This window comes from Cornus florida, unplaced genomic scaffold (genome assembly GCF_030987335.1).
Source record: "Cornus florida cultivar Cherokee Brave unplaced genomic scaffold, ASM3098733v1 CherokeeBrave_3.0.0_Hap2_Chr05, whole genome shotgun sequence".
Lineage (NCBI taxonomy): Eukaryota > Viridiplantae > Streptophyta > Magnoliopsida > Cornales > Cornaceae > Cornus > Cornus florida.
In genome coordinates, this window is record NW_026775575.1 from 99,233,051 (window position 1) to 99,260,985 (window position 27,935).

At 36.0% G+C, this 27,935-nt stretch overlaps 2 protein-coding genes across 4 annotated transcripts; both read left to right on the forward strand.

Annotated features, from left to right (window-relative positions):
* Positions 1-659: 659 nt before the first annotated feature.
* Positions 660-7,554, forward strand: LOC132307916 (uncharacterized). 3 transcript variants are annotated; one of them, XM_059805806.1, is made up of 4 exons: positions 660-1,232; positions 1,428-1,610; positions 2,937-3,241; positions 6,620-7,554. In XM_059805806.1, exons 3-4 carry the CDS (start codon positions 2,973-2,975, stop codon positions 7,209-7,211), a joined length of 861 nt encoding a protein of 286 aa, XP_059661789.1. In that variant the 5' UTR covers positions 660-1,232; positions 1,428-1,610; positions 2,937-2,972; the 3' UTR covers positions 7,212-7,554. The 3 variants fall into 3 exon arrangements, with proteins under 3 accessions (XP_059661789.1, XP_059661788.1, XP_059661787.1); XM_059805805.1 differs by having other exon boundaries at positions 661-1,236; positions 2,922-3,241; XM_059805804.1 differs by having other exon boundaries at positions 661-1,232; positions 2,922-3,241.
* A 1,751-nt stretch (positions 7,555-9,305) lies between these two features.
* LOC132307918 (protein REPRESSOR OF VERNALIZATION 1) lies at positions 9,306-27,931 on the forward strand. The gene is made up of 8 exons (XM_059805807.1): positions 9,306-9,842; positions 11,206-11,268; positions 20,392-21,147; positions 21,303-21,437; positions 22,155-22,238; positions 23,618-23,677; positions 24,478-24,564; positions 27,162-27,931. The coding sequence occupies exons 1-8, from the start codon at positions 9,321-9,323 to the stop codon at positions 27,558-27,560; spliced, it is 2,106 nt and encodes a 701-aa protein (XP_059661790.1). The 5' UTR covers positions 9,306-9,320; the 3' UTR covers positions 27,561-27,931.
* The last annotated feature ends 4 nt before the right edge of the window (positions 27,932-27,935 follow it).

Here is a 27,935-nt window from a genome sequence, read left to right on the forward strand (position 1 = left end):
CAGCCTTGCATCATTCCCTTCTCCTCTAACAACTAGCCACTAATTCCTAACTCTTGCTTTGAAAAAAGAAAAAGAAAAAAGAAGAAGTCCAAGATAGGTCAAGATCAGGCTGGACCAAAATAATGAAATGTGAGCTTTTATAAAGTCACAAAGCACAAATTCTCTAAAGTCTAATAAAAAAAAAAAGAAAAAGAAATACAATCCGTAAACACAAGCCATAGAAAATTAAGAACAAAAGGAATTTTAACGTCAAATATTTTACCTGGGGAGAATAGGGTAACCCGAAGTTGGGTCATTACACAATTAGAAGAGTGCCTCTGCCAACTGAGGCCACCAATTCTACATATTTGAGTATATAAATAATGGGCTAATCGGGGTTATTAAGTAGACTTTACAAAGTTGGGAGTCGGGACTATCGAGTTGGACTTTTGAGGTGAGGCTGGCTTAATGCCAAGGTCCACCGCCCGCAATGGACCTGGGAGATTGGTCTATAGGAAGCTGGGTTGGGCTTATTTAAGAACATGGATCGGGTCTCAAGATGGGTTGGAGCGAAGTCCATGGACCATAGTGGAGGATTTAGGTCCTTTCCTATCAGGACTAAAAATACGACCAGTGTCCTAAAAAACATATATAAAACTGAAAAAAAAAAAAAAAAAAAAACCGGCTTTAATGGGTTAACCCGGTAGGCAAACCCCTAAACTTTGCTACCCAACGCCACTCACTACTCTCTGCCGCCGCCGCCACCACTCTCCACTATCCCTCTCTCAACCGCTTGTTGCCCCTTCCCTTCCGAGATTTATACAACTTAAAACCCTTCGGTTTTTCTCTTTCTCTTTCAAGGTAGTTCCAAACAAGAGCGGTGGGGGTGGCCTCTGGCCCTGACCCAATCATTTCAGTCTCCCCAATCGCCTCCATCTCTATTCTCGTTCTCAACTCTGAACCTGCCCTCTCTCTCTCTGCAACTGCAAACTACAAAATCTACAAGAATCAGAAGTTCAAAACCCATATATTTCAGTTTATCTGTCTGCAAGAACCAAAAGTTCAAAACCTATTACCTATATCAAAACCCATATCGGCGTATCATTTCAGATTGTTCCAAAAATCAAAACCCATATCTTTCAGTTTCCATCGCCCGCTGTTCCAGTTCGGGTTCGCCGTTCGCAAGCTTCAGCCGCTGGCCCGCTGTCTCTCAACTCTCAAGCTTGCCCCTCCCTCTCTGCAACTGCGAACTTGTATGTATGGTTTTTGTTTAAATTTTTTTTCTAAATCAATTAATCAAGGTCTGTAATTCTTGTTTTGCAAACTAAATCCTATTTGGTGAAATTTTTGATGATCTTTTTTATATAATTTATTTTTATTTTTATTTTATGAATTTTAGTTATAAATATTTGTGAAGATAATGACTGAAACAGGATCTCCCTTTGCAGGATTTGAAAGACTAATTGGTAAATTTGGGTTGAACTTGAGTCTTGAACAAGCTGAAGGCCCTTATCGTGGATTATAATTTTTACAATTACAGCATCCTACGGTCCTACCATCTTTTAGAGTGCTTTCATCACTTCAGACTCTTAAGTATAAAGCACAACAAATTGGATCAATTGATATTCAAGGTAAGTCATTTCTTCAATTATTCAATATATATATATATATATATATATATATATATATATATATATATATATATATATATATATTTATTCCAGATTTTTTCATGCTAATAATAAATTGGATGTTAACCACATAAAGCATAAATCTGTCAATTAATATGGGCACCCAATTGTATATGAAACAAAGTACAATATAAAGTAACAAAATTTGTTAATATATAAACAACAAAATTACTTAATATAGGGTAAAGCTCTAAAGTTACTGCTTGAAAATTAAAATACTTTTAAAAAACATTCTTTTGAGTGAATTCCATAGTGTTGGAAGGGGCTTGCCATGAACTACCTCACACTCTGCTTCCACTCGTAGATTCTCAAATAGGATTAGTAAATTGGTCAAAAGAAGAGATAGGATACTGAGTGGTGAATTGGTCAGAAATAAATTGGTGGTTTTTTATATTAATTACCCAAATAGGATTTTCTATGCCTTAATCAGTCAATTGTCTAAAGAAACATTGTTAATTAACTAAAATTGAATTAAACAACAGTTGGTTTTGGTTGATATATTTTGATTTAGATATTTTTAATCTAACTCATTCTTTAATTTTATTAGGTTAAAAATAATAATGACTCAACATCAACCTTCAAACAAGAAAGTGAATAGTAGGTCTATTCTCTCATTCTATCAAAAGAGAGGCCAAATGAGTGACGATGGTCAATCGAAAAAGGATATACCTAGTGGTAGTGCATCTAACATTGACGATGATCAATTGAAAAAGGATATACCTAGCGATCTTGATTTGCATCCTCCTGCCCTACCTCAAGTTGTTGAACCCAATCAACTTCACTCCACTTCTATTGAAAGAGATCCTAGGTTACGTATTCAAATACATGAATACCCGGTAAATCAAATGGATGAGGTTAGACGAGCTTTTTTTTTTTTTCCTTAAAAAATTTTGTTATTAAATTTTTGTTTAATATTAGCCCACCCCATTGTGAAATCTTGGATCCGCCCTTGGTTCCAAAGGCTACGGCTTCATCAAGTTTGCGGACCCTTCAATTGTCGTCCCTCCATCAATTAGCACTCTTCTCGTCATTGCTAATTTCGATTGATTATGACGCATCTTCTCATCAGTGAAATGGCATCAATAAATTTTTAATTTTTTCTGTGGTCGTATGTTCATCTATAATGGCCTCTGTGTTGATTATCTGTGATTGTGTGTGTTTCTTTAGGGTTTGTATTAGTGTTGCGATACGTAAATAATAATATAGATACACGACGATATTGGGATTTGAGATTTTGATTTCTATCAATAGATTGTTTGAGTAAAGTCCTGAAAGAAACACCAGAAATCTGATAAGGGAAACATGGGCAAGAGAGGACCAAAAAAGCAAGCACCTAATGTTACCGGTGGGTCTCAGGCTTCAATCACACTCAGAGAAGAGTCCGGTGGGAAGAAAAAGATGACCACCAACACAAAATTGAATTTGAAAGTGCAGCATATGAAGAGCCTCGCGGTTTGGGCTAGCAGCGATGTGTCCATACCCTCATTGGCTGCCTTCTTTGGTAATCGCTTGGCTGCCTGTGGTGAGGCCACTGGAATACCACCCGACCCATCACTCTTTTCTTGCCAAAGGTTGGTGACTTTTGTCCTCTCACTCACTCTCTCTATATATTCCTATATGCATATGTTAGGTGGTTATGCTGGCTTGGATTGTACTTCTATTGTCTAGGGTTTTGGATTTCTTTTGGATGATTGGGAACTCTGGGTTTGATCCTGCCCAAATCCCTGAAGCAAGTTATGTGCAATTATGCAATCGTGTTATAAGTGCATATGCCTTTTTTTGGTGGCTGCTGTAAATTCCTGCAGTGGTATATTTTTAAAGTCTTATGGAAATTAGTAGAAAATATTAGTTTGGATTTTGGACGATGCAATTGTCTTTTAACTTGGTACAGCTCAACCAATCATTGTTTCAGGTTTTGTTATTTCTCTCATCTCTCCCTATATGTTTGTATGTAGGTATGTGTCGTTATGATTGTTTCCTCCGTAATTTAATTATGTGGGGTTTAGAAACTACTATCTCTAATATTTTTGGTACTTGGGGAAGGTGAAGACGAGTTAGTGGTATCCTTTGCAATAAGATAATATCATATAGGATGGTTTTTAACCAACCATCTTATATGGAGCAAAATGTTCGATGCTTAAAAAGAAACAATAAAAATGCATTATTTTTGCTGAAATGAGATTATTGAAATGCATGATAGGACTATTTAGAAGAGGCGTGATTAGTAATCAACATGTTAGAGAAAGATAATGTGTGACGCTTCTTAGTGATAAACGAAGAGAAATAAGGCTTAAATGGCATAGGCATATACAACGTAGACCGGAAAATGCACTAATAAACAATGATCATCAGTTAAAGCAGAATATAAGAGGCAAAGAAGCAACCATAATTACAATGGGAGGAAGTAATAAATAATAAAAAATCTAATGAAATTAGATATAATAGGAGGCTTGGCTTATAGTAGAAAGGAAAAAAAAAGGATAATCTATATGGCCAACTTCATTCCAATGATACCAAGACAAGGATGATGATGATTTTGGAAGTTGGTTAGAGTGCCCATGATGATTAGAACAAGTTACATGCATATATGCAGTTTCATTTTTACTTACATGCCTTGTTTTAGTTTTTATTTTTATTTTTACTTTTTCTTCTCTGGGTTATTTGTAAATGCCTTTAGTTGTAAAAGTTGAAAGCTGTATTAAAATAAAAAATTCTCATGGAATGTTGTAGCAAGTATTGCGCAATTGTGTTGTCGTACTGTATTTGCATATATCTGTAGTGATTAGTTCATGTCTTCACAATATATGTGTATTGCTTATATGAAACTACCCATTGTTAGGTTTTAGATATCTTTGACTATACTTAGAGATGTGGTTCTAACTACATATCTAATTTGACAGTTCTCTATCATCTCTATCTGATTAGCGATTCTCTGTTACGATAGTTTCTTCAAATTAATCCTTGTATGACCTTACTCTTCATTTATTGGAGTTGTGCTTCTTAGTTCATTGATGTACTTGCGCAGGGTAATATTGTTACAATTTGAATCTTCTCTATTTTTTAAATACAATAGGTTTATCTGTAGGAAAAAAGAGAGGATAAAACCCTTGTACTAATAGATGTATTAAAATCATAAAGGATAAACTGTCTGAAAAATCCAGTAAATTCATGCCTCTTGCAAAACTCCAATCCTAGAGCTCATACAATTATTTATGTCAAAGTGACTTCCTCAATCTTATTACAATTTAGAAGTTTAAAGGTCCTAAAATATTGTTTCTTGCACTTTTTTCAAATATACCAAAAATTACAAAGAGTAATCTCCTTTCAGTCAGCAGTTTGTAACCACTGAACCCTGGTTATTTACCCTTCAAGCGTCTAAGCTGCTTTAAGGCAAAAATCTACCTTGAGTGAAGGGCACTAAGAACCTTTTTTATGTGTAGATTATAAAATAACAAGGTTAATGAAGTTATATGAAATCCATATTATGAAGGATATAATTGCGGATTGATCCTGATAAAACTGTATCTACCCTACTGTATTCTCCTATACCCTATCTTCCTCTTTATCTCCCAGTTCGACTTCCATGGCTCATTTTCCCATATATTTCGACTCCCATCGCTAATTCTCTGATATATTTGTCATTTGAACCCTGATTTGAAAGAGAGTACTTGGGTTCTTCGAAGTACTAAAAAATGTATCATACCTGAATCCAACTAGGGTTCGCGGTGGTGGGGGAATTGGAGCGGAAAAAATAGGGATTTGTGTTGGAAGATGTATTTAGATATTTGTACCATGTCGAAGTGAAAACCCTTCATTGCATAACCATCCATTAAAATGGGGCCTAAAGATCTAACCATATTTAGATTTCATTTTGTATTTCAACATCCATGTAAAGACGTATGAAAATTATTGAGAAAGGAAGACGGTGAAAGAATGAGATCAGAGATTTTATTTTATATATTCTTGTCTTGCCATTTTCATACATCCAGGTATCCTCATTTTAGGTATCTGCTGATTTTACGAATAACAACCTGTTTCTTTATCGAACAACATATTGTACATTACAAATTATTGCTGGGTTTTCATCTTCCTTAATTGAACCCCCAAACCACCCCATTATGATAAAAAAAAAGTAAAAAAATATGATAAAAAGAAAGGAAGAAGGTGAAAGAATGAGATCAGAGAGTAATTAACAGCTGAATGGAAACCGTGTACAGAATGCTTAGGAGTTTTAACTGCCTAGAAATTGAATTGAAATTCTACATATCTAGTTTAAGATTTTGGGATTTCAAGATCTTTAGACTTGGAAATTATTAGAAGTTAAATCTTTGGCAGGAAACCATGCTGTCGCAGGAAGGTAATAAGTTGCTGGATTGTAAGAAGAGGGGAAGTACTATTCTATGCACCTCTGCAAGAAAAATGCTTTGATGCTTGCTTTTTTGTTTCTACTTCACATGCAACAGAAATATGGGGAATGGATGCCATTGGACAACGGAAGTGTCCGCGTTTGTGATTGAATTATGATTTATGAGCCCCAATGGTTGTAGTTCCATGTGTTTTAATTGTATACTTTCTCCATTTTGTATCTTCCCGCACTTATTGGTGAGGGTTTTCTTGGCTTATAAACCCCTTAAAATCTTGGATTGTGTTAAACGGTCATGTCATCAATGTCATATGGTTAAAGTTGAATGAAGACATTAGTGCAGACAATCCTCCCCCTGCCCCTTAACTGCTTCCACCTGAAAATTGTCGAAGCTATGGTACTCTGTGCTGTGTGCTTATTGATTGGTACTGCTATTGGTATGATATGATAATGATACTAATGTCTCTTCTATTCTTGTTCCCTTATCTCTACTATTTTGCTAATAAATGGCATGGTATAAACGTTTGAGGAATGAAAGGATATATTCAATAGTTATGAGTTTTGATTACTATTTCATGTTTTACAGGTGTGAATCTATTCTTCAGCCTGGTCATAATTGTACTGTCCGAATTGAGAAGAATAGAGCAAAAGTGAGGCATAGACGCAAGAAAATGAATAATTTGACACAGAACAATGTAATTTACAAATGCCACTTCTGTTCACATAGAAATTTGATGAGAGGGACCCCTGGAGGCCATATGAAAGATATATGTCCAAAGGCCAAACCATCTTTGAAGTCAGGATCTGCGAACCCCACATTTCAGAAGTCTGTCAGTTCCGAGAAAGCCATGAGAAGCAATGTTGAGATGAATAAGATGGAAGAGGTTGCTTTACCAGCCATACCCGGAGATAATCCTGTTTCAAGCAGTCCGGCGACTCCTTTGGTGAAACCAGTTACTACTTTGTTGGAAGGAAGAGCGAGAAAGAGGAACAGATCAGGAGTTAAAAAGCCGGCTGCATATGAAAGCAGTCCTGCCGCAAAAGATGCAGAAATAGCTGTCAGCACGTCAAGCAAGAGGAAGAGAAAATCGTGGACTAGTCTGAAAGAAATTGCACGGAGCAGTGAGCGTGATAACAGCAGAAACTTAACCAACATACCAATCCCGTTTTTTATATAGGTTGGTAGCTGATGGTGATGTTGCCAAAGGGGGGAAAAAACAACAGGAAAGAAAAGACAAAAATATATTCACATTTCGAATGCTTTAGTTTTCCGTTTGTAAATTTTGCTATTTTAAACGTTCAAAGCATTACTGGGCTTTCATGCAATGTTCCGTGGGAAAGAAAAAAATTGAATGGAAGGGAGGGAAGAGGGGATGGATATGACATTCATAGGGAAGAGATTGTGTATTTTTTTCTTTTTGTTCCAATGGATAGAAGAGAAGAGAAGAGAAAATAAGAGAAGAAACTAATAATTTACTATCTTCTTTGAAAGATAAGGAAAGAGAAAGTTTTAATTATTTTTATCATTATATTCAATAAAATTTATAATATTGTAATCTATAGAGGATATAATTGAAATTTAAAATTTGTGTAATTTATAATAGTATTTAATTTAAAATTTTTATAATAGTCACGTGTTTTCCTTACTTTAATGGGCATTTGTAAAAGAGGAAAGATATGTTATCTTTTTTATTTTTCTTTTTTTTCTTGGTATCAATTCTTACCGAAGGAAGGAAATTTGTTCTTTCCTTTCTATTTTTTCTCCGCACCCTTTCCTTCCTACAGAACATAGCATCAACGTATGCTAACAGTTCTTCTCCCATTTGAAAGCTTAACTAATCCAAATACACTCCTAAACTTCCTTTCTTCTAGGTTGCTCAATTCATAAAATTTCTTTTCACAATCCCCATTTTTTTTAAACTGTAACCAAAATCATGAGACACTTTACTCATATTCTCTCTCCCTCCAATCCTTGCTTGATGCACTTTGTTAAGAAAAAAATTTAATTTCTTTTTGAAAGGCAATTAACTTTGTTAAGTTAAATAAACGATTTTAAAATTTGAAAGTAATTATTTTGTACAAATAATATCAAAAAGGTAAATTTGTATTTAGTCCACCCCTCTAAGCCTTCCTATACTAAGGCTTTGTTTGCATTAAAAAAATAAAAATAAAAAAATAAATGTTAAAATTATTTTCACCATTAGGAAAGTGTCTCTTAAATTCTTGTTTTTTTATCTCCAAATCTTTTTACTCTTGGAAGGATAACAAGCAACTTTCCCTCCAAATATATCCTTATCTATTTGTTAATAATCCAAACACAAAAATCACTATTTTTATTTATTTATTTCTTTTTTCTTCTTTCTATATCTGTCAATCCAAATGAAGCCCAGCGGAATCTGGACAATCGTTCATTGTCCAATCAAAATAAATATTCAAAAGGTGTATTACACGATTGTGAATCCCTATCCTTTCAAAATTTTATTCTCCAAATAAATTGTACCATCATCCAACATCTAGTGTCAGTCAAATTTATTTGTAAAATTATTACACAATTGTAATCTCCAACAAATTGTACCATCTAGTGCCAGTGGTCCCAGATTCCTTTTCCATCTTTCCTCTTGTGCAGTGAAGCCAAAGATGGATTGCACCGTAAAATAAGTGCAAAAAATAATTTTAAAGTATATTTCATGTATTATTTTTATTCCTTATTTGAATAAATTTGTAAAAAATAAATTTAATCTTTTCACAATGTGTAAACATTCTCTTCCATAAAAAATCTAACATAAATTAGTATTATAATATCCGTTTTATCCTTTTACTCTTTCGAAAATACTCAAAGAATATATATGCTACCTCATAATATATGAGTGTTATGTACATATTACTTTATATATATATATATATTTTAAAACCTTTTCTCTATATATATCTTTAATTTTTTTTTTTTTTTTGAAACTTTGAGAATTTGTACAATAAGGATTTGAATTTTTTGAGATTTCAGCTTACTATTTTCTACTAATTTTTTTTCTTTCTTTATTTATTTTTTTGCACCAAAACCAAAACTGTTGAGCAAAAAAAAAAGAAAAAAGAAACAAATTCCAATATCAGTGTGTACTAATTTCCGGAGTTTGGATCACATTTGTTTTTTTAGTTTACACTTTATTTTTTTCTTTTATACTTTATTTTTATTTTCTATTTTTATCTTTATTTTTCCATTACCGGCATCTTCAGGGTCTTTTTCGATCATTTGAACCAAGGGCTCGCTGCAACTGTTGAAATGGGCCGAAATGGCAAATCCGCAATTTAACGAAACTGCAGGACCACTCTCAACACCCATATTCGCCTATAAAGCTTTACTCCACTTAAAAAACCCCTTGTACAACCCATTTTGCCAATTAATTCAACAGAAGAGCTCAGGCAGGAGAGACAAACAAACCGAGCGCACCACAATGGGCTACAGACGTTTCGCACAGCTCGCAGCCAGCGACGATGAGGACGACGCACCACCACCACTACCACCAGCACCGCCGCCACATTCCTCCAACACCGACGATGAACAACCGAATCGGAGGAAGAGGAAGAAGATGAAGCTCAGCGAAGTGGAAGAACAAAAGGAAGCGGAAGGGAGAGGTAAAAAGAAATCGAGAGGAGAAGAGCATTCGATTAGCGGCGGAGAGGAAGACAACAAGGAAGAGGTGGTACAGGAGGACGCCAAGCCCATTGGCGTCGTCATTAGGGTTTCTGGTAAGGGACGAGGGAGGCGCAGCCACTACTCGGGATTCGAGTACGACGGAATTTCCTACGATCTGGTGAGTTCTATCTTTTGAATTTTTCTTGCATTGGTTTGTTAATTGATTATTTTGATTCACAGTGGTGGTGAAATTTAGAATTGAATAGTGTCCTTGTGTGTTTGTTCTGATTGTGGATTGTTTTTGGTTAAATTTTGCTGTGATGTTAGGCAGTTTGTTGATGTCTTCCTAGGGCTTTAGAATTTGGACTCTGTCTGTTTGAATCGGGCAAGGATTATATTTTTCAGTCTATTTTAGTGTTCTGGTGATGATATATGCAATTATTGTCTGAGAAATGAATTTCGGTTCAAGGTGTTTGTTGATGTGTTTGGAGGAATATAGGGTTTCAGTTCTGTGTCGTTGGGTTGTGAGTTCATTTTAGAATGGATTAAACGAACCTTCAATTTTTTAAGCACGTTCTGCTTGTTTCTCATTTTATGTTGTGCATGGGTTTTGATCAATGGGAGAGACTTGTTGGCCAACACACCCTCTCATCATCTGCTTCTTCAATAGGGATTTTTATGATGTCATGTCTTTCTCGACCTCCACCTTTTTAACTCTGTTATCATTCCAAAGCTTATGTCTCTATACATACATGTAATTCACCTTTCCGTGTGTGTGTGTATATACATATCGAGCTAGCTATCTCAAAGCTCTATATATAGATACATAAATGAATTGCATTTCCAAATAAATTAGGGTTCATCAGTTTACTTGTTAGGATATTGGGACTTAGTGTTGGCAAATTTTGTCACAAAGGCCGGGGTCTATAGTTTAGTTGCAAACTGCAACTTAGTTTATTTTTAAAGTTCAGTTAGTTAGTTTGCCTTGGAGTCCATCTTTGATTCATGGACCTTAAAGATTATGAAGATCAAGTAGATGAAGAAAGTAATTTTGCCTCATGAATTAATAGCAATCATGGTTTAATTTCAGGCATTCATGTCTTAAAATGTGTTTAAGATGCGTAACATGCATTATAGAACTTATATATGAGTTCAAAGTTTGAAAAAATGATTTATATTCATGTGGCTATACCGAATTCTTAAAAAGGTCATTTAATGAAGCAAACTCGGCATCTTCATGTGGCTCAAGTGGTTGTTTGTTTTTTGGAATAGCAAATATTGCATTGCGAAGAGGGGTGGTTACTGAATTTCATTTGGACTTATTGCGCGCGTGTGTATGTATTATTTTTTTCTTTAAAAATGTTTTGGATGCTTGATCTTAGATATATCATGTCTATATTTGGAAATTTATATGTCCAATTCAAAAATTTTGATTTTTGTCAAGTACTCAATGCTTTAGAAAGTAAGCAATGATTTGCCTGATAGTTTTTGCTTATTTACTTGCTTACAATATTGATGTATCTTTTGTGGTGGTAGTGCAGGAGGATCCTGTGCTTTTAGTTCCCGAGGAAACAAACCAAAAACCTTATGTGGCCATCATTAAGGTGATTGCTAGATTAAATTATTCTCAAATATATATATATATATATTGTAAAGATCACTTGGATGTCATTACTCCTTTTTGTCATTCGCTATAAAAACTTCTGACTTTCGAATCCCACCTCGTATATTGTTTGCATGTCATTTCAAAATAGAATTGCCATCCAACTCTTCTTGAATGTGTTCGTGTTTCATTCATATATGACAATTTGATTATCAGAGGATATTTCACATTAGTGTTTTTATTTAGGGTTAATTTCACTGACACCCCCTCAAGTTTGGCCAAATATCACATTGAAACAAATTTTGAAAATTACTATCACTCAATGCAAACGTTTGCTCCGTCTTTTACTCACACCCCAATCGTCACCTCACATGTGTCAGAGCTCTTAAAATGACTTGAATAACCTTTGACTTTGTCAAAAGAGCTCTCTGACCTAAAGAATTAAATAAAAAGACTAAATACCTTAAATACTTTACAAATTTACAATTATATTATATATATATGATATGAGTATAGTATAATAATATTATATTATATATATCTACACACAATATATATATATATATATTGTGTCGCATCTTCTCCGTCCCTCGCCACGGCCACGGCCACAACCAACTACCACACTCTCTCTACTCACTCTCTATGTAACTTATACTCAACAACCACCACCCAGAATAATAGCAAAGTTGAAGTCTTTAAAAAGAAGAGACCCATATATGTGTGTGTATATGTGTGTGTATATATTTAGAGAGGATATATATATAGATGAAGTCACCAGCGCCACCACTCACCGGTATTGAGAAGCTCCGCCGACCGAGGTTTAGCAATATTATAAATCCCAAGTACCAAAATTTGCTATTGATAAAACTGAATGTATACAATTTCTTATGAACCCATCACAGATTATTCATCATATACCTTTTTATTCAAAAACCAAGTAAAAATTGTCCAAAAAAGTTTATACTTAGCAGGAAACACTCACCTGAAATGTACAATCACTCAAGGTACAAACTACAAACCAATAGGTTGGCGCATGAAATTCACCAAATAACGCATTGAAACCCCAATCTTGAGATCATATGCAATGAACCCTTATCTACAAAACCCGTTTCGCCATTTCTCCAAATCGGAAATTGTGTGTGAAAGCTGTGAAATAGATACAATTCAAGAGAGAGAGAGAGAGAGAGAGCAGATTGATATGAGAGAGCATAGATAAGAGAGGCGCAACCCTCTGATTCTTATTATTTCTTTAACCCTAAACATAAAAGGGTATATATAAAATACAAGAAAGGCTTATTTGCATAATGACCACAAACCCTATATATAATTACAATCTGACCACTACATAAATATATATTTACATATAAATGTTCTAACACTCCCCCTCAAGCTGGAGAATATATATATCATATAATCCCAGCTTTGAACAAATTGTCTTTAACCGATTATGACCAAGAGCCTTAGTAAACATATCAGCTAATTGATCTTCAGACTTCACAAATGGAGTAGAAATGTTCCTACTCAATATTTTCTCTCGAATGAAGTGATAATCAACTTCAATATGCTTAGTCCTCTCATGGAACACAGGATTAGATGTAATGTGGACAGCCGCTTGGTTATCACAAAATAATGGAATAGGAGCTTTAACCGTCAGCCCAAGTTCCTCTGGGAAATGTTGTATCCATGTCAACTCACTAGTGGTATGAGCCATTGCCCTGTACTCGGCTTCAACACTAGATCGAGCTACAATCCTTTGTTTCTTACTTTTCCATGTAACCAGATTCCTTCCTACAAATGTGCAATAGCCAGTAGTAGACCTCCTATCTAAGGGAGATCCAGCCCAGTCAGCATCTGTAAAACCTGCCACATTGAGATGACCATTAGATTTATATAGTAATCCGAAACCTGGAGCTTGCTTGAGATATCTTATAATTTGAAGAACAACATTCCAATGTGGTATTCTGGGAGCACTAATGAATCGACTTACAACACTAACTGCATATGAAATTTCAGGTCGGGTGATAGTGAGATAAATTAATTTCCCAACCAGACGTCGATATCTACCATGGTCATCAAATAAATCACCCTCATCAGGTAATAGTTTTATATTTGGATCCATAGGAGCATCAGCAGGGCGACTACCTAACATACCTGTTACTTCTAATAAGTCCAACACATATTTTCTTTGAGATAGGCTTATACCTTCCTTGGTACTAGCAACCTCAATACTCAAGAAATATTTGAGTTTGCCTAAATCCTTAGTGTGGAACCGATTCTGCAAGAATGATTTCAACTTTGCGATGCCGTCAGAATCATCACATGTTATAACATTATCATCTACATATACCATAAGAAATATAAAGCCAGTTTTAGTATGTTGGTGAAATACCGAATGATTTGTTTGGCATCTGTTAAGGCCAAAAGAAATTGTCGCCTTGGAGAATTTTCCAAACCAACCCCTTGGAGATTGTTTCAATCCGTACAGGGCCTTCTTAAGGCGAAATTCAGCATAACGAGACTCCCCATAAGCAACAAATCCAGGCGGTTGCTCCATATAAACCTCTTCATGTAAGTTACCATGCAAGAAGGCATTTTTCACATCTAATTGAAACAACGGCCAATTACAATTGGCGGCAATGGAAATAAGGATTCGAATAGAAGAAATCTTCGCAACCGGGGAAAAATTCTCATCAAAATCAATACCATAGGTTTGGGTGTATCCCTTTGCAACAAGGCGAGCCTTCAACTGCTCAACAGACCCATCATGGAGATATTTGACCGTGTATACCCACTTATAACCAACGGTTTGGAACCGGGAGGTAAGGGAACAAGGTCCCATGTCCCATTATGATGAAGAGCATCCATTTAATCTATCATGGCTTTGCGCCAATCTGTATTAGACAGAGAGCATCTTGCACAGTCTTTGGAATAAAAGTTGCAGATAATGTGGATAAAAAACAAGAAAAGGAGGGCGATACATTGTTATAGGAAACAAAGTTAGAGATGGGATGTGCAGTGACACAAGAATGAATACCTTTGCGCAGCGCAATAGGAAGATCATCAGTAGCAGGAGGAGCCTCAATAGTGTAGACAATTTGGGGGGGAAGGGGGGGGGGGGGTGTTACTTGTGATCATCGACTATACACTTGAAGTGGTTGTGGCACATGAGGTGGTTGTGGCACTTGAAGTGGCTGTGGTGGGTCACAGTCTGATGAATGTGACACAACGGGCAACGGAAGCAACAACTTGGTATCTAAAGACGAACCACTTGAAGAGAAATAAGGAGTGTCCTCAAAAAAGGTAATGTCCATGCACACAAAAGCACTACGAGTGCTACGATCCCAACATTTATAACCCTTTTTAGTCCGAGAGTACCCAATAAAGACACACTTAATGGCACGAGGAGACAATTTATCAGTGCAAGGGCGTAATATGTGAGCAAAGCACACACACCCAAAAACACGAGGAGTCAATGCAAATAATGGCCGAGTAGGAAAAATAAGGGCATTTCTAATTAAGAACGGAAGATGGCATACGATTAATTAAATAACAAGCAGCTAAAACAACATTGCCCCAAAATGCCTTTGGAAGATGCATATGGATCATCAATGTCCAAGCTATTTCAATTAAATGCCTATTTTTCCATTCAGCTACGCCATTTTGTTGGGGAGTATAAGAACAAGAAGTTTGGTGCAAGATACCACGAGTGTCACAAAAAGTAGAAATAGCACATTTGACATATTCCATAGCATTATCAGATTGTAAAGTTTGTATAACACAACCAAATTGTACCTAATTTTTTATTTATTTAAAATAATTGAAATATGGAAAAAAGTTCAGAACGGTCTTTCATTAAAAACAACCAAGTCATCCTTGAATAATCATCAACAAAGGTAACAAAATAAGAAAAACTTGATTAACTAGTGTGACGAGCAGGACCCCAAATGTCCGTATGCACCAATTCAAATAAAGAAGACCGACGATTATCAATACGAGGAGGGAAAGGCACTCTATGGTGCTTATTCAGCTGACAAGACTCACAATTTAAAGTAGACACCGACTCAAGAAAAGGTAATGCAGACTTCAAGTACTGTAACAAGGGATGACCTGATCGATAATGCCACTGGTATACAGACATCTGGGAATGTAGAGCAACACCACTAGTGGAAGGTTGGCAATCCAAATAATATAGGCCATTTCTGTTAATGCCCCCACCAATCGTCTTCTTCGTGTTGAGGTCCTGAAAGACATAAAACAAAGGATAAAATGTGACAAAACAATTGAGTGCTTGAGTCAATTTACTTATAGATAATAAATTAAAGGGAAATTGTGGAACCAATTGCACAGAAGATAATGAAATGGATGGGGTTAGTTTAATTGTTCCTTGGCCAATAATGGAACATGTTCTACCATCAGCCAAAGTAACAAAAGATGAGGAGCTAGACTTCTGAAAATTAGAAAATAGAGATTCATCACCTGTGAGATGGGTAGACGCCCCAGAGTCAATAACCCAAGGGGAGGCCAAAGTATGTAAATCGGACAAGCACGCAATATTACTTGATTGCACAAAATTAACCACATCAGTAGAGTTGGGATGCGTCCGGTTGACCAAGGCACTGAACTTAGCTCGTGATAGTGTCACGCTGTCACTAGTAGATGCAGGTGATGGCAATACAGAAGTCTGAGAAGGTAGGTGGTTGTAGTCAAGAGAGCGATGAGACCCAGCAATGTCAGAGGAAGACAGTACTTGATTTGTCTATGCTGGTTTCCATGAAGAGCCCAACAGTGCTCAATAGAATGGTTAGTACCCCGACAGTGACTGCGGTAGCGAGTATCAGTACGTCCACGACCACGGCGACTACAACCTCTATCACGGCCATCACCGCTACGAGAACCACTCGAATTTCCTCCATACCCTCTGTTGCTACTAGGAGTATCACCGACTCTAGAGAACTGTGGAGAGATAGAATGAATCATCATAGCTGAATTTTCTTTCACAGTGGACATCCCATGTGATTGTTTTGAAACCCGAAGTAATCGTGCCTATATGTTACCCAAAGATGGGAGTCCTCCATCACCAGCAAGGATTTGATCCCGAATATTTTGAAGGCTAGGGTCTAAACCAGCAAGAAAAATGGAAACATAAAATTCCTCACGTTGTCGCTTGAGAACGGTAAGATCAGTAGTCAAGGGATGGTACTGATTCAACTCATCTAACAAGCTTTTGAAAGCACTATAATACTCACTGATGCCTTGACCAGATTGACGAGAACGAAACATCTTCTCATAAAGTGAATATATGCGAGAAACATTGGTGTTCATAGAGTAGGTTTCTTTAACTGCATCCCATATTCCCTTTGCAGTGTTTACAAACATAAAAGTGGATGCAATGGAAGGTTCCATACTGTTCCACAACCAGGACATAACCATATAGTTATCAGTTTCCTAGTCCTCATACGCTGTTGATGTTTTAGATGGAGGGTCATCTGTAATAAACTTTAGCTTTTGTCGGGCGCGCCTAAAGAGATTTTCACTGCTTGAGCCCATAGTAAGTAATTGGAATTACTTAATTTCATAGTTGTAATTTGCAGCCCGACATGATCAACATGTGTTGCAGGAGACTTAATTCCAGTAGACTGAGAAGCAACAGTTAAAGTTTCCGACATGGATTTAATGCCACAAAAACATAAGCAACTGCTGAAACAAAGTAAGAGCCTGTTTGGCTGAGCTTTCTGATAGCTTCAAACGGGCTTCCAAGCCTATGAAGCCATTTTCAAAAAAATATGAGTGTTTGCTTAATTAAGATAAAAAGAATTCCAACAAACATCAAAGTACTAAAAAGTTCGTTCAAGCAAAGCTCGAAAAACTTGCTTTTGGAACTTATTTCTAAGAAAGTCATGCTAATTTTAAGTAACAATTTTTATACAATTTTATCCTTATTTTAAAAGGAAAGAGCAGAAAAAATTTCCTATTGATTAATCAAGGAGCAAAAGAGTTATAAAGATATCTGAACTCTCATCGAAAAATCCAAAAAAGTTTAACTCCCCATAGAATTCTGAACAACGTTTCTAACTCTCAATATATATATATATATATATATAAAATAGATTTTTTTAAGATCTCTCTTTTGTTTTACGTATCAAGTTAGGGTTTTAATATAACTAGAAATAAGAATGAAAGTCAGTTTGAATAATTATGCTAAACTGCTACAATTTCTCTCGCCGTTTTATTTTTTTCCCCTCAACTTCTATTGATATGTGTACGTTGATCTTCACTTTATCAGTAATGGTGATCTTCACTTTGTCATCAATGTATCTACAATAAAAGTATGAACAACATTGATGTGCCAATTAATTATTGCTCCATCATCTCTGATTTTCACTCCATTACTCTAATTATCTTTTTTTCATTTTTTTTTTCCTTGCTAAATCCCAATTAATTCAACTATGCTATCACATTTGTACTATTCATGATAATTAAGGATAAAATTGTCAAGTTAAATTGTGTTTAGTCAAAAGAATTTTTTTAAAAATACATCCACCAAACAACTTTTTTTCTTTAAATTCCTTCCATTAAAATGCATTTTGCAAAGCCCATTAAGTGGAAGGATTTTGAAGATCAAGAAGCTCCCCCAAACAGAGCCTAAATGTATATGTAAACTGAAAAGAACTTATATGTCCCAAGTTAAAGTCACACTGATGCCAAATCTGTCCCGAGAAGAACCAAAGAGAAACCAAAAAAAAAAAAAAACTGCTAAATCAGAGAAGGCCAGAATAGAACCGAATCGGGAGCAGAGGAAGAACCGAACAATGCAGGAAGAAAGAAAGCAGAACAGAACAGACCCGGATCGGGAAAAAACAGGGTCAAGCCAGACCCGGATCAGAAAAGGATTTGGGTCGAACCTCAAATCGGATATCAAATCGGGTCGGATCTGTAATCGGGTCTCTGCAAAACTGGGTTGGGGGAAAGCCGGTCTGGACTAACCCAACTTCTGTGGCCAAACACCCCAAAACCCGAAGCCAATCACCCCTCTTCTTCTTCACCTTAAGTCCCAAACTACGACTTAACAACAAGAAGACTACAGCGACCTCTTGGTGATACCAAAGGACCAACTCATGAACGTTGTAAGCCCCAAACGAAGAAGCCGACCACAAAAACAGTCGCAAATGGCGACTACACAATCAATCGACACAGGCGACAACAACGCAGACAGTCGTTGATGAAGAAAAGAGCAACAATCAGCGACCAAGGGACTAGTTCGAAGCAAGAGATCAGTGATCAACAGTGAATCACCTGACAGCAAGGACAGCCTCACGAATCGGATCTCTCTCGAAGCTAGTACACACCCTAGCCAAGGATTACCCAACTCATAGAGGCAACGACAATGATCGTCGCTCTGATACCATGTGAAATAGATACAATTCAAGAGAGAGAGAGAGAGCAGATTGATATGAGAGAGCAGAGATAAGAGAGGCACAGCCCTCTGATTCTTATTATTTCTTTAACCCTAAACATAAAAGGGTATATATAAAATACAAGAAAGGCCTATTTGCATAATGGCCACAAACCCTATATATAATTACAATCTGACCCCTACATAAATTTATATTTACATATAAATGTTCTAACAAAAGCAAAAAGCCAAAATAGGTATGACTTCTTCTAACAGCTTCATCTAAAAACCTCAGATGACGGATCTCCTAAAGAACCAATAGAGAGAGTGTGAAATTGTGAATAAATTGTTCACAAAGTTAAAACCCATCACCAGCGCCACCACTCACCGGCGAACCCCTCCATTCCAGTGAACCACCACCTGTACCTCCCAACCGGCAATTTTGTAATCCAAGATATAGTTGTGTCAATTGAAGTACCAATGTCCCGATTAATTACCACCACCAATAATGCCCAGCAGATCCACACCTCAGAGAAGCACCACCACCCCTCAGACGGCGCAGCTCCACCGTTTCCCATCATCCTCTCTGTCCTCACCGATTGCGTCCGACTTCACAATGATATGTATGTATGTATGTGTATATATATATATATATATATATATATATATATATATATATATATATATATTATGTACATATATTGTAAAATATACACTTAAAACAGTGGTTGTGGGGTGGGGATGATGGTGGTGGCTGAGATTCATTTGTCAGATACAAAGTGGTGGTAGTGGTGGTTGTGGTACTTGTGGAGGTGGGATGGCGGTGGTGCAAGTGTGCAGAAGAGACAATGTATGAATTTTAGAAAAAGAAACAAATGGGCAAAGTTGTCTTTTCACTCATTCTTAATGGTGTCAATGACGAAAAAGTAATTGGACCTAAGTGATAGTAATTTTCGAAAGATGTTTCAATGTGATATTTGACCAAACCTGAGGGGGTGTTAGTGAAATTATTATGAGTTAAATGTAAAGTTGTGCTAGCTCAGGGAAATTGAAGGCCTGTTTTGTTACATATGCTTCTTGGTTTAGGTTTAGAAAGCGCGTGTAAAAATATATATATTTTCCCTTTTTTCTAAGTGGTGCAAGCTCAGGGAAATTGAGGGCCTGTTTGGTTACTTTTCTGTTTTCAGAGAACCAAAAATCAGAAAACAGTACAAAAATTTGTTTGGTTGACAGTTTTCTGAAAACTCAATAAAAGACCTGTTTTTAGAGAACAATCATCCATAGTTCTCTTGTGTTCTTGAGAAATGTTTTCAGCAAACTGAACCAAACAGGTCCCGTGTTTATGGCTGCGGGGCATTTCTTTTGAGTACTACCCTTAATCTCTTTTTTCACTCCAGCGCATGTATATTTCTCTTGGGATGAGTTTTGGGGCGGTCTGTTTATACTTTAATGTCTGTTTTAAAAAATTCAAATATTTAAAGGATGAACTTTTTGCTGTTTTGCATACAAGTACTCTGACCTTTTTATGTTTGAGGTGTTTCATATCTATAGTTAGAACATCTGGAGGTTCTTCTGTGGTTGGATTTGCATAAATTTGAGACTTTTTAACAAGACTGGCTATGTTATGGATTTGTTACACTTCACTTTCAAGTGATGGGTTTCAAATACTGACATTTACTTTTCTTTGGTGCGAGTATTCTTTCTCATTGCTTCTTTGTTTTCTGTTCACAGGATATTTCTCGGACCAAAAATGGGGGCTTGATGGTAACTGGACAGTGGTTTTATCGTCCCGAGGAGGCAGAGAAAAGAGGAGGTGGAAATTGGCAATCGCGTGATACGAGAGAGCTGTTCTACAGTTTCCACCGTGATGAGGTTCCAGCAGAATCTGTGATGCACAGGTGTGTGGTGCACTTTATACCTTTAAACAAGCAGATTCCGAGGCGTAAACAGCATCCTGGTTTTATTGTGCAAAAGGTGTATGACACAGAACAAAGGAGACTGTTTAAGCTAACTGATAAAGACTATGAAGACAGCAAACAGAATGAACTCGATGTTCTTATTCATAAAACTTCATCTCGATTAGGGGATCTTCCTGATGTTGAGCCTGAAGATTCCGCTGCTGATCAGGAAGATCAGTTGAAGAATAAAAGACTGCTCAGGAAAAAGAACATGTCACCTCTTGATGTTTCAAGGGAGGATGAAGCAACAACTAGGTCTGGTCAATCCATGAGAGCAGAAACGCCAGGAAGTGTTACAAGCAATACCTCGGAGTACTACACCATTTTAGCAAACTTCAAGGTTCTAACTGGTGAAACTCAACGTGACAAATGGTTAGAAAAGCTTCTTCAAGGAATTCAGTTTATATGCACTCCCGTGGAAAATGGGCAGAGTGATGATAAAGAAAAACGTGGATCTCACAGCATTGATCATGCCAGTTACAGTAATTGCACAAAAACTGCAAATGGATCTCAAGAAAAGAAGCTAAAAGTAAGTATGAGATCTTTTATCTGATTGGGTCATGCTCATCGTGGATTGTGGAAAAATCAATGTCAAACCTGTTAAATAATGAGAAGAGATATTGAAATTTGGAAGTAAAAGACCAAAGGTATTTAATGAGATGTCTCTTATATTGCATTTTACAGGGTAGCACATCTTTTATCTGGCCAGATGCCGCTGTTCCTGCTGTAGCTGCTCTTGAGAAGGCCTCACATGAAGCCCTTTCCTCTGATTTTCTGAAGTATAACCAAAAGATGCGGCAGCTGATGTTCAACCTTAAGGTTAGATAGTTTTTGCATGTCCATTGTGAATATGGATGACCCTGCATTACTGAAATAATTGTTTTTGAATTTTACTGCTTTAGTATAAGTGAGGTTGACTATGTATAAAATAAACAAACAGACTGGTTCAAACTACCTGTTTAACATCCTAGTTTCTCATTCATAGGAATCTTCAGTTTTCTTATAACTCATCATTACTGAAATAATTGTTTTTGAATTTTACTGCTTTAGTATCAGTGAGGTTGACTATGTATAAAATAAACAAACAGACTCGTTCAAACTACCTCTTTAACCTCCTAGTTTCTCATTCATAGGAATCTTCAGTTTTCTTATAACTCATATGATGCTATTGGGATATACAGAGGAGCAGACTTCTAATATCAAGAGACCTTTGCAGCAAGGCGATACTCTTATAGCACAAATGAACTTGACAAGCTTTTTTCATGTTACTAAAAGCTAGAAAGCTTTTGGTCTTTAATTGAAAGAGCTGTCAAGGAAGATAACTTTAGGTGTTTAGATTGATTTCAGGGGAAAAAAAGTAGCTGTAGTATAACTATTAACTGTCACAAATCTCATTTTCCTAGTGTGAAGGCGTTGACATACTCTATTTTTCTTTCTAAGGCGTTGACATCCTCTATTTTTCTTTCTTTATTATTATTTTTTTTGTTCTGATTTTCCTTTTCTATTTTTTTTCTTCTGCGGTCTACATCTTTGCAGAACAATAAAATGTTAGCTGGACGTTTATTGAATGGAGAGTTGGAACCTTCAAAAATACTGAACATGTCACCTAATGAATTAAAGGTATGGTTTCTATCATATGTTTCTATTCCTGGAATTGACTTTTTTTCTTTTTTAGTGTAAGACATGGCTTGTGAAAGTTCTATGCTTCTGTAATTCCTTCTGAAGTTGGTGACTTATGACATATTTTATACTCATAATATATGTTATTTTGAGTTAGAATGAATTGGAAAGATGTGGTTCTATATTATAAAGAATGAAAATTTTCAATGGGATCTTAGGTAGCCCTTTGGCTTTAAAATTCTTTTTGACTCTTTTCTTTGGGTTTGTCCCTTCAGGGGACTTAATGTGGGGATTTCTTTATTGTTTTGGTAGGTATCAGGACTGTTGATGATCTTTATGGGTGCAACTTTTTTTCCCCCTTCTTCTTCCTACTCCTTTTGTGCTCTTGTGATTCTTTTCAAATTACATTTATAGAATTGATAAAGAGGATTTGCTGCCTATTACCACAGTTTTGGTTTTATGATGTGGACGGTTTGTAGAGGAAAATGGAAGACAGATTTTATATCACTGATTTCTGGGTGAACTGGTAATTTCTGGCAATTTTGTAACTTTGAAATGTTGTACGTAACAGTAATTCCGTCTGAATAGGAAGGAGTAAGGACCTGTAGTGAATTTTAATATAGACTGAAAATTTAGTTTGTACATGTCAAACATGTAAAAATTCCATGAAGGCCCAAATGGAAAAAAGACATCAAGATTTAATAGCATATGAAAATACATGAAATATATTAAATCCTGTTCAAACTCGTCTTTTGCCTGTTTGTTGGCAGCCAATTTTTTTATTCCCTTAGCCAAAGCGTCTCTGCACGGTAAATGAATTTAGCGAATTATATGTACCTTAGCTCTGCTAAATGTTAGTATCTTGACCATTTATGCATGTTCCTTAAATTTGTGAACACAAAAAGATTTGTATTGGATTCAGCACTCCAAGCACCTGTCCCTCGTCACAACCACCTGCACCAAAAAATGAAATATAAACTACGGAAAACACACATATTCACATGCACAGAGAGATATGAAGGGAAAAAAAGAGAAACACTCTTTTTTGGCCTTCTCCTTCATCTTCTATAACGCTGGTAGAAGTCAAGTGTGAGCATCTGATATTTCTTAGTCTTGAAGAGTTTGCACTTCCAACAGTTCGACATTGCTTTGACCTCATGACATTTGGTGTTTGCAGCAACATAGACCATGACTGTATCGGAAGTGTTTGTTACTGATCAAGTTATTGTGATTTGTGGGTCTAATTGGCCTGCTACTAATCCATCATTAATGATTCTCTATCATTTTGCATCTTTTATTTGTTTATACTTTCTTGGATTTGGACTTGGCACCAGCAGAAAAAAAAAAATCAACTTCTATTTATTTATTTATACTTCCAGGAGGGTTTAACAGCAGAAGAGATAGCAAGCAAGGAGCCTGAAGAGTCAGAGCGGATGCAGGTCAATTTTACCCCCTGTTTGGTCTTATTTTGTGATATGTGAAACAAACATTTGTATCACATTCGACTAGGGTGTTTGATGCAGAAACTGTCTTAAAATAGGACATGGTTAAATATTTCAGGAGTGTTTCCATGTTGATACGAGATTGGCCCTTTTCAAAGATATGTTGGAATAGCATATCTAGGATGATGTATGGAATATATGACAAAGGTGGAGTGTTGAAGAATTTCTATTGACAGGTCATGTCATATAAGACAAGTTGCCTTTTCTCTTGAGACATGCCTCTCTATCAGCTCTGTAAGGAAAGTAGCAGATGGAAGAGCTGTAGAGTAACATAAAGAAAAAAGTAATAATTATAACAAATTTCCTAACTGAATGGCAAACTGATTCGTTCTTCTTCATTTCAAAATGAAATGAGATGCAATTTCATCGTGTGTCCAAACTTAAACTAAAAAACTATGATATGGTTTAATGATGGTGGGATCCCGTCCGTTGGGCATGGGTGCCACATGATGATTGGAAGAAGTGCTACATACTCAACTCAACAAAGCCTTAGTCTTGGCAGCATTGCCCTACACACTCAACTCAACAAAGCCTTGGTCTTGGCAGCATTGCCCTACACACTCAACTCAACAAAGCCTTGGTCTTGGCAGCATTGCCCTACATACTCAACTCAACAAAGCCTTAGTCTTGAGTCTTGACTGCATTGTCCCACATAACATAAGTTTTATCTTTGGGCTTTGTTATTTTATTTTATGCACTAGATTTGTGGTCAGCTTATTGTATGGTTTGTGAAACAGATGACTGATGCTCGCTGCAAAAGATGCAAGGAGAAAAAAGTGGGTCTATTAGACATTATCCAAGCTGGACATGGAGATCGTTATCAGGTTTCGTATTCTTTCTTTTATTACCTGCCATGATTAGTTTGAATAAGTTGCAATGAATGCAATCATCTGCTAATATCTAATATCATTAGCATGAACTCTTCATAAGATGGATAGATGTAACATGCAAGTGGCATATCATTTTGACCTTCTCACATTGACATCAATGATGTATAAGCATTGTTCTTAAAAGGTTTGTTACTGCACAAAATGGATGTCTCTACTATTTTGATATTGAAGAGAATTATATGCAGGATCCTAAAACTAATGAACATTTGCAGAATTGAGGAGCCGAAAACCTTGACTCCCTCTAATAAGACAAATCTTCCAAAAAAAATCTAAAAAATAATGAATAGAAAAATCTGGGAATCTGCCAGGGATTCAAAACAAAGATATCTAGCATCAACTTGGTAGTTCTTCATACCATTTTTTCTTTTCTATTTTTATTTTTATTTTAAATAAACTAAATAGTCTAGTATAAAATAGAAATTGGTAATATCAAATGTCAAATCACTCAAATGGATGTGTTCACCGGTTCTCGGTCTAACTTGTAATGTGCATAAAATAAGAATCTGGAGTGGTTGGTGTATTTGCATAAGGCGTGTAATTTACTCTCCTGAAATTGGTAGGGGTATGGTTATCTTTGAAGGGAGGGGGAGGGTAGTAGCTCTCTTATTGTACCATTCACTATTTGCATCCGGACCCAAAGAGGAAGGGAAAAAGAAAAAGGAAAAAGAGAATTGATGTTCTCTCTCTTAATCAAGTAGTTTGGTCTACATATTGGTCAGCCTCTCAATAGCTCCATGATTGTTAAATGAACCTGTAGAATGAGCAGTATTTGGCTTGTTGGTATTGCTTACCAAGTCCCAGGAAAATAGAGAGTTCAAAGACATGAGAATAGTGGAAGAATGAGTGGATGAAGCTCAATGACAACAAATTAACAAATATTAATGAAGTATATGAGTTTTCTTTCTGTTGGCAAGTTTTTGCTATTTATCACGGAAATAGTTAATTGGTTAGCTTGTATTTCTTCATGCATTCATGAAACATATACATTTACTACATACCAACGGGCAGTGGCCTAGCGGTATCAGTCTCTTACTTCCCAAAGGGAGGTCAGGGGTTCAAGTCTCAGAAGAGACAAGTGTGTGTGAGTATCAACTAGGAAAAAAAATATATGCATTTACCACATGGGTCTATTGATGCATGTTTAGAAGAGTTCAAAATTTTCGCTCTCCTCAACTCAAATTTGATTGATAATAAAGCGATTGTAGTATGGCTTTGTTATATGTCGACAAAGGGTCATAAATTATAAAACATTGTAAAATTGAATGTTATAATGTAACACGTAAAAGTAATTACATCTGTGAAATGGTTGAAGTATCACCTAAATGGAGATAAAATGTTTTGAAAATCTATTAAGAGGTTTGATCACATGCATCAGAGACCTATGACTACACCACTGAGAAAAAATGACATTGGCCCCATAGTGTTAGGGGTAGGGGGGAAAAATCATAGTTTACATGTTTTGTAACAGTGGAGAAAGATATGATGGTGTATTGTTTAACTAATGCTATGGCTTTAGAGCAGAACAGTTGAACATGATTAATATGCTGACCTCAAATAATTGGGACAAGACTTTGCTTAATTAAGTTGATTATATAACCTGTAAAAAATTGCCAAATACATGAATTTGCACATTGAAAATGTGGATTTTTTTTTTTTTTTTTTTTTTTTTTTTTTTTTTTTTTTTTTCTTCTTCTTTTAAATGCCCAACATGATTTTAGAATGTGTGACCTTTGGTACTTTGATGGTATTGATGAGAGGTAGAATAAATATCAAGAGTCATCAAGTCATTTTCTTTTGGAAAAATTACAAAAGAGTAGTCTTTTATAAGGCCATCAACTGCTATCAATGAATACAAATATTAGTAGGTTTATTCATTGATAAATTTGATGGTCTTGTAGAAGAAAAAGTAGGACTTCTTTGTAATGCCCAACATGATTATTGTTATTGGTTTTCCTTGTTTTTGTGCTTTAAAACTCGTGGCAACATTTGAATAGGTCACATTAAACAACTGGATTGCATGCTAAGAGAATTTTGTTTGGTTTTTTTGGATCATTAGTTTCTCGCCTCGAAAAGGCTTCTGGTTTGCAGGTTGTGGTTTCAATTGGTGAAGTTGTTCCTGGTTTAATGGCTTGATTTTATTAGATCAAATAGTCTTGTTGTCAAGATGATTTTATTAATATCATTTTCTTTTGTGTTTTACATGTAAGAGTCTAGTTGTTGCTTAGATTGGAACTTGTATATCACTCAGATGCATCTAGACGACTATCATGATCTAGAAAGTACAAACAAAATATTTTTTGAAATTCCAGTTAGAAATTTTCTGGTAGAAGCTTAGAGAGATTTGAATGCGAACTTCTTATTTGCAAAGGTTCAGTTGTTTGTTTCAGTGGTCCACACATTTTAGTGAAAAATCTTAATTCTAAGTAGTTTTAAATTTATTTAGTGACAACTGTAATAGCATCTGTCTGAGTTTCCATTGACCATCTTATTCATATATTTTTATTTTTTATTTTTTGGTGCTGTGGTTTCAGTTAGAGTGTATTGCTTGCGGTAATACGTGGTATGCCTCCAGAGATGAGGTATCTACATTGACAATAGACGGACCAAGTTCTGCAAAGAGCGTAGGCACTGCACCATGGGCCACTGCCAAGTTTGAAGATGTTGAGAAGAAGTTGGTGAGCCCCCGTGAATCTGAGAAATCAGCCGCTGATGTTTTCAAAAAGACGACTGAAGATAACATGCCGGTCTTGGATTCCCAGAAATCATTTAACAAGCCTAAAATTGAGGACAGTTCTGCAATGAGCCAAGTAGGGGTTCAGAAATCAGCTGGTGATGTTTCCAGAAAAGCAACCGAAGATTTGGAGACGCAGAAATCATTTAAGCAGCCTAAAACTCTAGACAGTTCTGCAATTGCTAAAAATGCCAACTAAGTTTAGCTGCAGTTATTCTGCCACTAGTTTTCTTTTTGTATATTGTAAATCGTATCTCTTGTTTTATGTTGTTACCTTGTAAAAAAAAATTCAGTCCAACTTGTTTTAATCATCTAATAGTAGTATAGGCATTCAGCAACTTAAAAGAGTCAGAGCAGTTGAATCTCTGGGTGATTGATTACCTAGACAGAATTCTGATTTTGTACCTCTGGTTGCAACTGATGATATGCAGAAATACACATTCTAGTTGGTAGCTGTGGCAGCGTCGTCCCACGAGCACATTGTGGGGAGCCAATCATTAGTGTGGTTTGACATGATGTTATTGTCTTTGGTACTATTAATTACCCATTCATTAGTGTGGTTTGACGTGATGTT